The following is a 12,494-nucleotide window of genomic DNA, read 5'->3' as shown; positions in this document are numbered from 1 at the left end:
AAAAAAAAAAAAAAAAGTAAGTCTAATTTAAAATTTCTGTTGATTTGAACAAAGAGCAGGGAGATAGGAAAAGCACCTGGTAATTCAGATTACAGGCTTATGAATAGTGCTCTCAGTAGCGCCAGAAAAAAAGGAAAATAAGAAATCAGTTTGCTTTTGTTAGCCAGCAGGAATAACACACACAAGAGGTATATTCATCATATTTATGCTGAGAACTCAGCTACAGGAAGCAGCGGGGAAGAAGACAGAAGAAAAGGAAGACAAACACCACCAAAAAATAACAAAGAATTCCACCAACTAAGATGTCAAATGAGCAGGAAGAGATGAAAACCAAAAGAAGAACAAAACCCCCAAAACATGGAAGCACCAGGGAAGCCAATTCAGTACAAGCCTGTATCAACTCTGCTAAAAATAGTCAGAAGTTATCAAGGTAAGACAGAAGCACTGGTTAAGATAATTCTGGTGAAGATAATTCATTTGTTCATCTCAAGTCATCTTCAGAAGTTGATTTCTGTACGAAACAGTATCAGCAGGTTGAGGAAAGCATTCTTCTATATCAACTACATATAAAGGAAGCAGTATTTTTCTCAGTGCAAGTGGTTACGTACCAGAACAGGTGCCAAGAAAGGCTGCAAATTCTCCATCCCTAGAAATACTCAAAACCAGTCTGAACAAGACCTTGAGTAACCTGATCTCACTTTGGAATCAGCACTGCTTTGAGTGGGGGCTTGGATTAGAGGGCCCAATTTAGGCTGTGATGGTTATTTTAAAGCCATTGACATCCAGTTTGAAATGGGAAAGCAATTTATTTTCTTCAGTGGCTTTCCAACACCAAAGTATCAGCACGCAGCCCCTCCAAAAGTAATCATCGTGTGTTGCCTTGGCAGTGCCAACATAAACCAACAGGTTTTTATTTTTTCCTAGGGACCATTAAACTAGAAATTTTCCATAAAATGGTCACTTGTCTGAGTCACAATTTCTTCTGAAAAACATCCACTTCAAGACACAGGGGAAAAACAACAAAACCATTACCATCTTTTTGGAGTTACACATCTGCTTTACTCCTCTGTTGTCCTTTTCCTAGTTCCCCAAGCATTTTTGATGTCCCCATCGATAATACCTACATAAATGCACATGGATTTTACACAAAGCTACCAAACTACAAGGACACACTACACCACATATGGATGGAAAACACTGAGGACTACTAAAATTATCAAATTCTACCACACTACACATGTTAAACGAGGGAAATGCATTCCCAGTCTCAGCACATCCTTGCTGCCACTGGTAGACATTTGGACTTTTCCAGCTTCACATCCTTTTTCAGTAATCCCCTGAAGCATCATCATGAAATTCACAAAGGAAGAGCCCTGTCTCTCCAGCTGTCACACTGCCATCTACGTTATCAAGAAGGAAGGATACACTATTTATGTTCGAGGATGCTTCACCTGGAATTCATCATCAGAATTATTTTAAAATCCACTAATACAAGGACTTATTTTTTATTTCCCCTCTCTCTCCCTCCCCTCTTTTTTTTTTTTTTTTTTTTTTTGTTAATGACATAGTGAAGAATTCTTTTGATCACTGTCTTTAGAAGCTTCTCTGCAAAGCTTTTAGGATTATTTTGGAGACTAATTAACACAATCATCAGCATTGTATGAAATCCTTTGCATTGCACTTGCTCCGCATTATTATTATTATGAAGATAACTTTTTGCCAATAAGGTGCTAGCGTGCTAAACCTGTCTAGCACAAGTGAATGTTGAATTAACTTCTACAGTCTCTTCCTTCGCTTTAAGAAGACATTAACCTCAACTTACATTTGAAAGGCTGGTAACAGGAGAAGCTAAACATCACCTGTAGCACTAGACACTCCAGAGAAGCCAAGGGGATCTGAAGTCTAACGTTGTGGTAATCTCCTCTTCCCAGTACCTGCCATATTCACCTCCACCTGAACAGGACACTAACACAATAATCACTCTTCAAGAGCAATAGAGATAAGGGTTTGGGTGAGTCAGATATTAGAAAAGTTGGGGGCCTTTATCTGATTTGTGAGTGGGGCAGAGAAAAAGGACAAGTGGCATGTTAACTCAAATTCTTCATTAGACTTGCAAAATCCATTCAACGCTTACTGCTTATCACAAAAATCCTTATACTGGGACAGTCCACAGGTAGCAACTACATCCAGAAGCATAACAAACTGGCCTAGAAGATGAAAGGAACTACAAAAAGAAAAGTGGTGTTCTCCAAGAGCTTTACAAATATATATTTATTTATTTATTTATTTATATAAAATAAACTACCCAAATCTAATACAAAACTCTATTTGATACTTTAACTAAATAACGTCATACTCTACATTCATGAAACAGCATGACCTATACGAGTTTTTTTCTTTGTTTGTTTGTTTTTTGTTGTTTTGGGGTTTGTTTGTTTCTTTTAAAGTTGCTCTCCACATTTCAAAGTTCTGGTTGTGCTCCAACTACCCTTCCTTAAAAAACATTGGACAAACTTGCTTACTCAACATTAATGTTTTTCTCTCCATATTACAAAAATGAAAGATTTGAGAAAAACCATTACTGTTGCAATTAACACTATTCTACAATTAAACTTCTAGCTACATTGTCGAAATATCCTCTTATTATATAGATATTTCTTCCCAATTCTGTGGTATCATATAGTGAAGTAGAAAAGTGAAGTGAAAACATAATAGACTAAGTCTTTCATATTTCCTGAATTGATCCCATTTCTTAGAGACCATTTATTATTTTGGAAGTTATGAAATGTTTATTTTCAGTAGGAAAAATACCCCCAAAACATGCCCCCACAGGCCACACAATTGCAACATCTCAGTCATTCTAGGCTCAGAAAAGCTCTAAAGACTCAGCATATAGAACTTGAATAAATTTGGATACCTGTGGTCAGAAATAATTTTCTTAGTTACTAAGTTCCAACTAGTTAACGTATCATCACGGAAGACAAGTACCTTAATCCTATATACTTTAGTTAATGAAAAATTAAATATAACTAATTTTATGATGAGCAAACAAACGAGCATATCATACCAGCACCGCGTTAGATGCACACTATGTCAAACTTAATTTCAGAAATATTAATAAGCTGGCACAGAGAAAAATCAAAACATACAATTACTAAAGAGGTGAGACAAAGCATGTTCAGATAATGCAACAGTAATACTCTAATTACCCTAAAGCATCAGTAAGGTATGAACGGTAGTATGTTAAAATGGAAAATTTATTTTCCTCAAAGGAAGTTAAATTAACCATGCCTGTCATCTGGTTTGTTTATTGTTTAATGGGAAAGGTTCATGGTTTATAAACAATTATTTATGCTAGCAAATATGTAATAGGCTATATCACATTACAACGTAAAAAAAGGAATATGATGCTTTCAAGCAAAAAACTATTCAATTTCCAGATAACACAAGATTTGAGAGCTCTCTCACTTCCAGCTGTTTTACTCAGCAAGAATCAGCTCAGTCGTCACACGCCATTGACACTAACACAGATTACCATACTTGTCATACCACTGCAATTTAATAAAACTTCCACAGCACCACTACAAAATAAAACTTCTCTAGTATGTTACACAAAGCTTAGCAAGAAAATGCAGGAGTATCTGTTTCAACTTATCTACAATTGGTGAAAAAATATTTATTTATATTATTTGCATTGTAGAATTTAATTTCTGTTGCATTGCATCTGCTTTTGGATTATTGTGCATTTGAAGTAATAAAAAAGATCTAAAATAAAATACTCTGTTTTCACATTTTCTGTTTTCACATTTATTTTTTAAATAATGCTCAACTAAAATGGCAACTCTAAGGCAAGTCAGAAAAGTCACTTAAAAGATTTTACAAATATCTGTAAAACTGAAGTTTCAAAAATAAGGTAAGCTTTATAGTTTGGACATCACTTCTTTCCATAAGAATATTTTTTAAAGGCTTTCACAAGCCTATTGGATTTAAAGCAGAAACTAACAAGATGCATTTTATTACTTCATACAAAATTCTACTTCTAATTAATAAAATATATATTAGCTGAAAACAAGAAAACTCAAATTCTAGCATCACTGTTACGTACTCAGTCAACTTGAGTTCATTTGAAAGACTGTCATTTTTAAGAGACCGTCGACATTGCGAGCAGTAGGAAAAAAAAAAAGATTGAAGTTACACTTACCTGCAGCCCTCTTCTTCGAAGAATACTTGAATCATCCATATCTTGACTCTGTTGATCACAAATTCCTGCTAAAGCTCACTTGCTTCTGGCTAGCTTTGCTCTCTAACTGTTAAAGAAGTCCATTATTTTCAAACTTTTTCTCCCCCCTTCACCCCTCCTCCATCCACTCTAAAAATAGGACATGGTCTTTCACTTGCCTGTCATGAAGAACTGCAGCCAGGGTTTCTGACTATTTGTACGTAATTTTGCCTGCCTCTTTTGTGACAGATTTAGCAGGTCACATTGGAAAAAATCTGGTCGACTTTCCTAAATCTTTTCAAGGTTGGATGTCTCATTCCCCTCATACACACAACTGTCTAGAAATATAATAATCCACGCCTCCACATAAGACCAAAGGGGGGAATTTAATTCAGATCCCCACACACACACTTATTTTTGCTTTATTTCCATTTACTTCAGCTACATAAGGGATCAGCAAACTACAACAGCTGCCTTCATTTACTGTTCATAATAAGCTCACAAAATCCAGGTCACATTTCCCTTAAAAAACACATGCTCACACTTAACTAAAAATCAATTCTGTAGACAGACAGGGAATGGTACTATTTAAAATTAGAAAAAAAACTCACTATGAAACAACAGAAATTTTATTTCTCCAAATTCTGAAAAATTCCTTTACTTCTCTGTATGACAAAGCAAATGTCAGACTCTTCAGATACTGTCGCACATTCTTTTGTTTCTGCTATCTCTGAGGTATGCTGGTCTCCTCATATGCAGCAGACACGGCACATTCTTTAGTTCATTGCTGAGATCTTGCGACTCATGTGCTGAAGGGTCTGGAACACATGTTGCAAGTTCTGAACATATAAGAAATCATTCATCTATTCATCACTGACAGAGCTAGAGCTGTCTTTAGCAGCCCTTCCCTCTTCGTCATCCATGGCAAAAAGGAAAAAAAAAAAAAAAAAAAAAAAAAAAGCACAGTTCAGCTGAGGCTTTTGCAGTCTGTCCTGCAGTTTCTGTTTGCCAGCTACCACCTTCGCACAGACAACTCCAGCAAGGTCAAAGGAGGCTTTCCCCCTTTATGTATATTATTGCAGTCACATTTTAAAATATGAGCTGTTAGCCTGTGTTGAAAAACAAATGATGATAACACTTCTAGCTATACGAAACACCATTTCAATAAAAACCTAGTTACATTCATCACAGCATTATTTCAATTACTGAGCATCTCACAGAATCTTTGTTCTATGCACGTCCTTTCTATGTTAGAAAGGAAAAAAAGAAATATTGCAAATATAACCAACAACCTACAGCAGCAACAGCCTACAATTTCTTAGCAGAGAGCTAAAGCAACAGATTTCATCTCCTGATAAAAGCTTAGGAAGAACCTATTTATAATTTCTGAATATAAATACTGTACCTAAAAAGAACCTAAGTTCAGCCTCTAAAGGATTTCACTAGATACATAAAAGAAATCAAACTTCATGAAGAGCTGTGTTTATGAGGGGATTTCAGCCAGACATCCTGAGATGTGCAAATGCAACAAGGAGAGCCCAGACCATCGGCTGCCTACCACAGCTTGATGAAATGTTCCTGTTCCCACAGTTATGACAGCTGCAAGCCAAAAGTCTCCATAAAAGCACACAGGTTGACGGTGCTTAGAGGAATAGATATTTACATGGAAATCTTTAGCTGATCTTCACGCTAAGTGACCGAGTCACATGAGCTAAACACATCATTGTAAAGTCAGCTGAAAGCAGATACAACTCAATCCCATTCACCAGGTTTTTTCTGATCCTCTGCAGAGCCAGTGTGGTCTTTTATTGTGAGCAGCTAATAAATCCTCATCTTGCCGATACCTCCTTCCATCTGCCGTTTTAAACAACTGAATGCTGAATTAGGTCTGCAGAGTCTTTGTGAGCTCCCCAACAGGGCAGGCAGCCACACAGCGGCTGAGCAGGCAGCTCATTTGCATGGAGTATACTGTACCATATAAAAAGCAGCGCGCTACCGAAAACAACTCAATGAGCCACTTGATTTTAAAGGCACAGGATCTTCTTTGGCAAATTGAAGGGGGAAACATCAAGCTGCACACAAAACTCCGCGTGCCAACTTGGGAACATGGCACCGGGAAGAAGAGCAGCATAAAAACACAGGTAAAGTTCTGGTTAAAAGCAGACTGAACCATAAGATGATCATATTTCTCCACTGCAGTATTTTTGATGGATTTTGGCGTTACTTCCTGCTCTTTGCCACCAAATAAGCTTCTTCGGAAAAGGAATCCTAACACTGTGACTTCACTTACCAGAAAATAGCATCAAACAAATTCTACTTTTACTAGAAATCCCATAGAAATGAAACATTTTGGCATGCATACCTGTATTATATGCATTTTGCCATTTATATTTAGTCTATAATACATTTTAGGAATATTTATATTAAACCACACACTAGCTGCATCATTGATTTTACCTCTTCTAAGGCCACCAGCATTAAATAACATATACTGTGAGAGGAATCAAGTAATCTTAAGAATTATGCAATACCTTTCACATGCTATTTTCCTCCTATATCAATCGCTACATGAAACGATGTAAGCCTGATAACACAATAGTATACAGTTCCAATTATTACTATAATTGAAAACATTTCCATTAGCACATATAAACCTAACCCTTCATGGATTATTTACCTTAATATTCAGGCATTGGCAATTCTCAAAATGTCTTCACAAGTGACTTATAATTGATTGAGGCTGGCACAAGTCTCAGAATACCACGAGAATCATCTGTTCTCTTCCAAATTTCAAGCTTTCTTGGGGAGAATGCTTTGAAATTGGCTGCCTGCCACACTTACCCGGTTTCTGGGGTTGAGAAGCCAATCAGAGCTACTGAAAAAAACAGGCATGGTTTTTCCTCCAGCTTCCCTCTTTCCTTCCCTTCTTCTGAGCAAACAATCCTTATTGAAATGGCAGATCAAAAACTGTCACCAAAAAAATCCCAAATGTGATGACTACCGTTTTCTTCCCTCCTATTTAACTGTTAACGGTCATCCACTCTCCCTTCTTATTCCTTCAACAAAATCAAAAGCAATCACAAAAATGGGAGAGTACTCAGTATCAAACCAAATCAAGTGAAGGACAAGTGGGATTTAAAAGCCATTCACTGACACTGATTTTTTTTCCTCACAAAACATTACCTTTAAAAATTTATCTGACATTTTGTCAGGAGACTATTCCATCTTTTAGCACTCATTTGAGCACCTTAGGAGATCTGCTGGGTAAGTTTCCAACCAAAGATGAGAATGTATTCATATAAAAGATTTCACTATGAGATATAGTACTGAAGTATATTAAATAAACTGAAGTACATAAAATAGAATTTTATCATTTATATAAGTCATAAAACAGATTTTCCAACCGTTCTCAGATGCAGGCTGTTTATCAAAAGAAAAATTCAAGATAAGGAGTCGTGTAATCTTTGAATCCTTTAAGAATCACAGTATCTACCTTAGCATTCAACCTTGCTAAGGAAAAATGGAATTAGAAAGGGAGATGAAAAGAGGGAGACTGACGTTACCGGTGAACAAACTGATAAGCTCCTAACTCAGTTCGTCTTTCTTCCATCAAACGAAAAGAAACCTGGGGTAGACTCTGTTTTCTCCTCAGCAAGGAGAGAAGAAGAAAAGGGGAAGCATGATAGTGGATCATCTGAACATAATCTAACCAATTCCACAGCAGAGCCTTCCTAGCCTCCCGTTAAAATCCAAACTAAGGCACAGCTTTAAAAAAAAATAAAATAAATAAAAAAGTACAAAGTCCATGTAGGATGATTTACATTCTTTGAGACACTGTATAAAACAGACGTACACTTGCATTCCCCTGTTGTCCTTCAGGAAGGAAAGGCATAGTTGTGCCAAAGGCTTAATTCTCATCATTCTGTATCTTTTCAACTAATTAAGAAAAAAAGTGCTTAAAAAGAAAACAAAACTTACACATATACTTTCTACCACAGTCTGAAATAGCTGTCACGTGTCTTTCTGTATACACAGAAAGTTTTCTCCAGTGACCTTTTACATAGAGCCCCAAATAAAGTATTTGGCTGCAGCACTCTCTGAGAAGCTATTCAATCTTGACTTGAAGGCATCAAAAAATGGAAAGAGTCAGGAACTTCCAGTAAATGTGTTCCTGCAATGGTTAGCTTGATGAGTAGGGAAGGACAGCTTATAAGCTTTCCAATTCCAGAATGAATTACATGGGGCTATCAGCAATTTCCAAACAAACAAAAGGACATACTGCTCTGCACAACAGTCACGTTGTGATATTTGTTACTGTAAAAGGCTAAAAAAGCTTCACATGAACATGGCTAAAAGTTTTGGACAAATTCACTGAAGATTCATGAAGAAATGAAGAAATACAAAGAATTCTCAAAACAGAAAAACATACTGAAGTCAACCCCAAACCACAAATAGCTGCAAATATTCAGGAAAAAGATTCTGCCTTAGGCACCTGCAATGAGCTGCTATCAGAGTGAAGCTAACCCAGTGTAATCATTCTATCTCCTTATTCACGTAGAAAGCAAAAGTAGTCCTTGGTGAAGACTGCATCCTAAAAGATGAACTCTACAAAGTAACTAGGGGTAAAAGAGAGTTGAAGATTGAAAAATAGTTCTAAAAAGTGTGTGATAGATATGACAGTTCATGTAAGCCTTGAACAGACCAAAAGAACTGACATGTCATAAACGAGCGGTATGAGTATCATGGTACCGTCTCTGTACACGACGCTGATGAGACCATTACAGAAAATCATGTCAGGTCCTACATTTCAAGATGAGCATTGATAAAATGGAAAGATCTAAAACAAATGTTTTCAGGGCAGAAAACTAGATCAGAATTGGACTTCGGGAACATTCCTTATCAGGAGCTTTACAGGAAAGTCAACAAGTATGACAAGACGTTCAAAAACATTACGAAGATGTGGAATTTTACTCCATACAGGCTAGGCAGCATCCAACCCTACCCGACATTGAAAAAAGATGAAACATCTCGTTGGACCAACCACTTTCTACTCACGTTCCAAAAGGAAAATCAAATCTATGAAGGATCCTGCATTTACATTTCAGTCAGAACCTTCACTTCACTTTACATAATATGGAGTATACTCCAAGAACCTTTCATTTCTGTTGGTAATAAGAAATCTTTTCTCCGCCATGCTGATTCAGACCTCATCCCACTGACTGCTACCAAACTCTATTACACTTCTGTCTTGTAGAAGAAGAATTTGAAAGGTTAGAACAGTTCCAGTAACTATGTCTGAAGATGACTAGAGTTTTCCGTGTTAACTTCAGTACAATCAAAGCAACAGTTCTTTCAGTTGTTCTGTAAGCCAGTGGTATTTGGGTAGCGTCAGTAAAAGATGACCAAAGGCATACCAATTTCACTGTTAGGAAAGCAGTGACCACAGAAGCTATAAAGTAGTTGCTATGTACAATGCATCTTGCAAGAAAACAATTGAGAAATTGTGAACAAGCTATTATCCTATTACTCACATTTTCTAATCACCAAACGAACTGCAAAGAAGGGAGATAATCAAGAAAGGAGCCTGCATCTCCTATATTGGAGTGTGCATATTCAGATGCACAATGAAGCATCTGTACAGAATCACACAGTTCATCTCTTAGCTGTGTTCAGTTAGTTTGTTGTATTATCTATGCTGAACATAAAGTACCTTCTATGTATCCTAAACTGTAATTGAAAGTGGAGGCAAATTTCAGGAATCACTCAATATTCACTCAAAAAGTTTCATCCAGTTTATTCAAAATGAACTAAAACATGAAGAGCAATTCATTTTGCTTTGTGGTTCTTTCAGGTCACTGCATCCTGCCACCATCTGCAGTGTGTTCCATCGTATCAGAATGGAGAACGGCCCCTACCATAAAAGCAAAACCACTAAAGGCTATCTTGGCAATCAAATCATTACACTGTGGATCAAAGCTTTGTGTACTCTCCAGGGTAGTTTAAGTGAATTCAATAGCTGCACACCTTACACTCGTAATGCTAGAGGTCTAAGTCCATCGACACTGACAGCTCATACAACATATAACGAAGCTGCTTGTGATATTTAGTATTTGCTACAGAAACACCAGAAATCCTCTCAACGCAATTTGGACCCTGCTTATAGGGAGATGTAGTGTGAAGAAAGTTCACGCTACGCAACAGGATGATCCAATGATGAAGATCAATTTATGGATCATTTTCCACACAACAAGAGCACTCATGTTCAAATTCAGTCTGCAACATCCACAGCTTTTCAGTTATCATCAACATGATGTAATGCTTTTATTGAATGTTTTATTATCAAGGAACTTTGAAAAGAACAATACCTTAATCCAGCATATTGAGATTCAAAATTCACTCTTTTCATGAGTCAAAACTCATTATTTTTCTTACTCTATTTAGTAAAAAATAAAAGCAACAGGACATCAGTTTGTGGCAATCTTTAAAGATACAACACTTCCTTACATAACACATCATCTGCTGATCACTTTCCGGAAGATTATTAGATGACAATTTCAATGAAATGTTTTTCTTAAATCTTTGGTAACATTTGTCTGTGTAACCAAATGAGCCAAATGTTTCACTGTCAATCTGAAGCTGAAGTATTTGGGGATTTTTATTTATTTATTTTGATCAAGCAATGTTTATCCAGAGATTTATAAGCGTGTCCCTTTGAGACAAACTGACAGACTACGGAAACAAGGAAGGTTGATGAGGTAACTTCTTTTAAAAACACACACACACACACACAACTTGGCAGTCAACCTAAGGAAACTTGCCTGACAGCTTGTCTGAATTTCTTCTGGATTTCCTGCCTATTTACAGCATTCTATCTGAGAAACTAAGACCTTCAGAGCAAAGCTGTGCATTGACAATGAATTGTAATACGAACTCATTCTGAACCACAACAAATGCTGCTTATGAGGCTTGGTCCTAGGGAGAAGAAACGCAAAGAAAATGCCTAAAATCCTCCAGTTTTCCACAATACTCGAGCTTTCACAGTGAATTCTGTTTCCAGTTTGTTAGGTTTAGATTCCTGTGCAGAACTGCCCCATCCCCCACACCCCATCCACTGCAGAAGGCAGCTCACCCACCCCTCTGCCATACAAATGTAAATTTGCTGTCGACAATGGTGGAGGAAAGGGTTCATTCAACTACAGCCCAACTGTTTTCATACTGTACCATAGAAGGTATATTCAGATGAGACACCAGTTTCCAGGCAGAAAAAAGTTCCTTGGCTCAAGCCACCTAGAAAGCTAACATCTTTGGAAAGGAATCTTCAATTAAACTTTAATATTTACATAAGTTGTTGTATTCACTATGTAAACGTTCTTGTTCTGAAGTTAAAACTGGCATCAGGACAGAATGGAAACTAGCTTCTCTGATGTTACATTTCAAATACAATTCCATTTTTAAAGGAAACACTTGTTCTGATAGGTGTAGAACTTATTGCTGAAAATCTGACGGAACAACTTCTGTTTAGATGACATTGCCAAAATCAGGATTTTGTTACTTGATTCTGGGATAGTTCTCATGCTTTAGAGACATTTGGACGTGAAAATCAGTAATGAATACCTTTAATTGGAACATGAACAAAGCCAAAGCTAATACCAACTCGTGTCCCATCTCCCTAATGAAAGATACTCATATTTACCGAAAAGGTGATAGAAACAATAAAATCTGTAGTTTCAAGAATCCCACAGAAAAGAACACTTTAAAGCCAGTTAGCCTATGACCTATTTAGCCACAGAAACTGGTTCTACAGAACCAAAACCTTGGGATGGATCTCATATCTCACATAGGCACACCGTGAGAAAACTTCACTATGCAGAAGGCCTCCGCAACTGTCCTCTTCAGTTCTTCCACATTCCTGGCTAATAGCACTTTTTCTGCAGCCCCCATCAGCAGCAGCAGTTCTCACATACTTACTTGCCCTTTCTGCAAACTCTTCCCAAACTTCTGCTTCTGATCCATCATTAAAGCCACATTTGACTTTGAAGACCAAGCCAGACAAGTTTTGCATTGAAATGGTGCTTCCCTTGCAGAGCTGAAGAGTTATAAGGACAAGAAATCACAGAGGTATAGGACTATACCAAGCTGTATTTCTGTTAAATTTGTCGTTGTGGATGCTAAATTCTTCAGAACAAAAATGATGCTTGACAAAATAGCCCCTTCTCTTATATTACACTAACTTAACATCTACAAGTAAGGAATTAAACTGTTGACATACCCATTA

At 37.0% G+C, this 12,494-nt stretch overlaps 1 protein-coding gene across 9 annotated transcripts in view; it reads right to left on the bottom strand.

Annotated features, from left to right (window-relative positions):
* The window catches only part of MAST2 (microtubule associated serine/threonine kinase 2), a 198,933-nt gene that overhangs the window by 146,399 nt on the left and 40,040 nt on the right, over window positions 1-12,494 (bottom strand). The window contains exon 1 of one of the 9 annotated variants that reach the window (XM_038183263.2): window positions 4,202-4,896. The exons of 7 other annotated variants lie outside the window; for them this stretch is intronic. In XM_038183263.2, the coding sequence (XP_038039191.1) occupies window positions 4,202-4,240 (39 nt within the window). In that variant the 5' untranslated portion in view covers window positions 4,241-4,896. Of the gene's footprint in view, window positions 1-4,201; window positions 4,897-12,494 lie in introns of those variants that run through there. One more of the 9 variants, XM_038183266.2, reaches the window with a different exon arrangement.

The sequence above is a fragment of the Anas platyrhynchos genome, chromosome 8, assembly GCF_047663525.1.
Source record: "Anas platyrhynchos isolate ZD024472 breed Pekin duck chromosome 8, IASCAAS_PekinDuck_T2T, whole genome shotgun sequence".
Lineage (NCBI taxonomy): Eukaryota > Metazoa > Chordata > Aves > Anseriformes > Anatidae > Anas > Anas platyrhynchos.
This window is presented reverse-complemented; position numbering and strand designations above follow the sequence as displayed.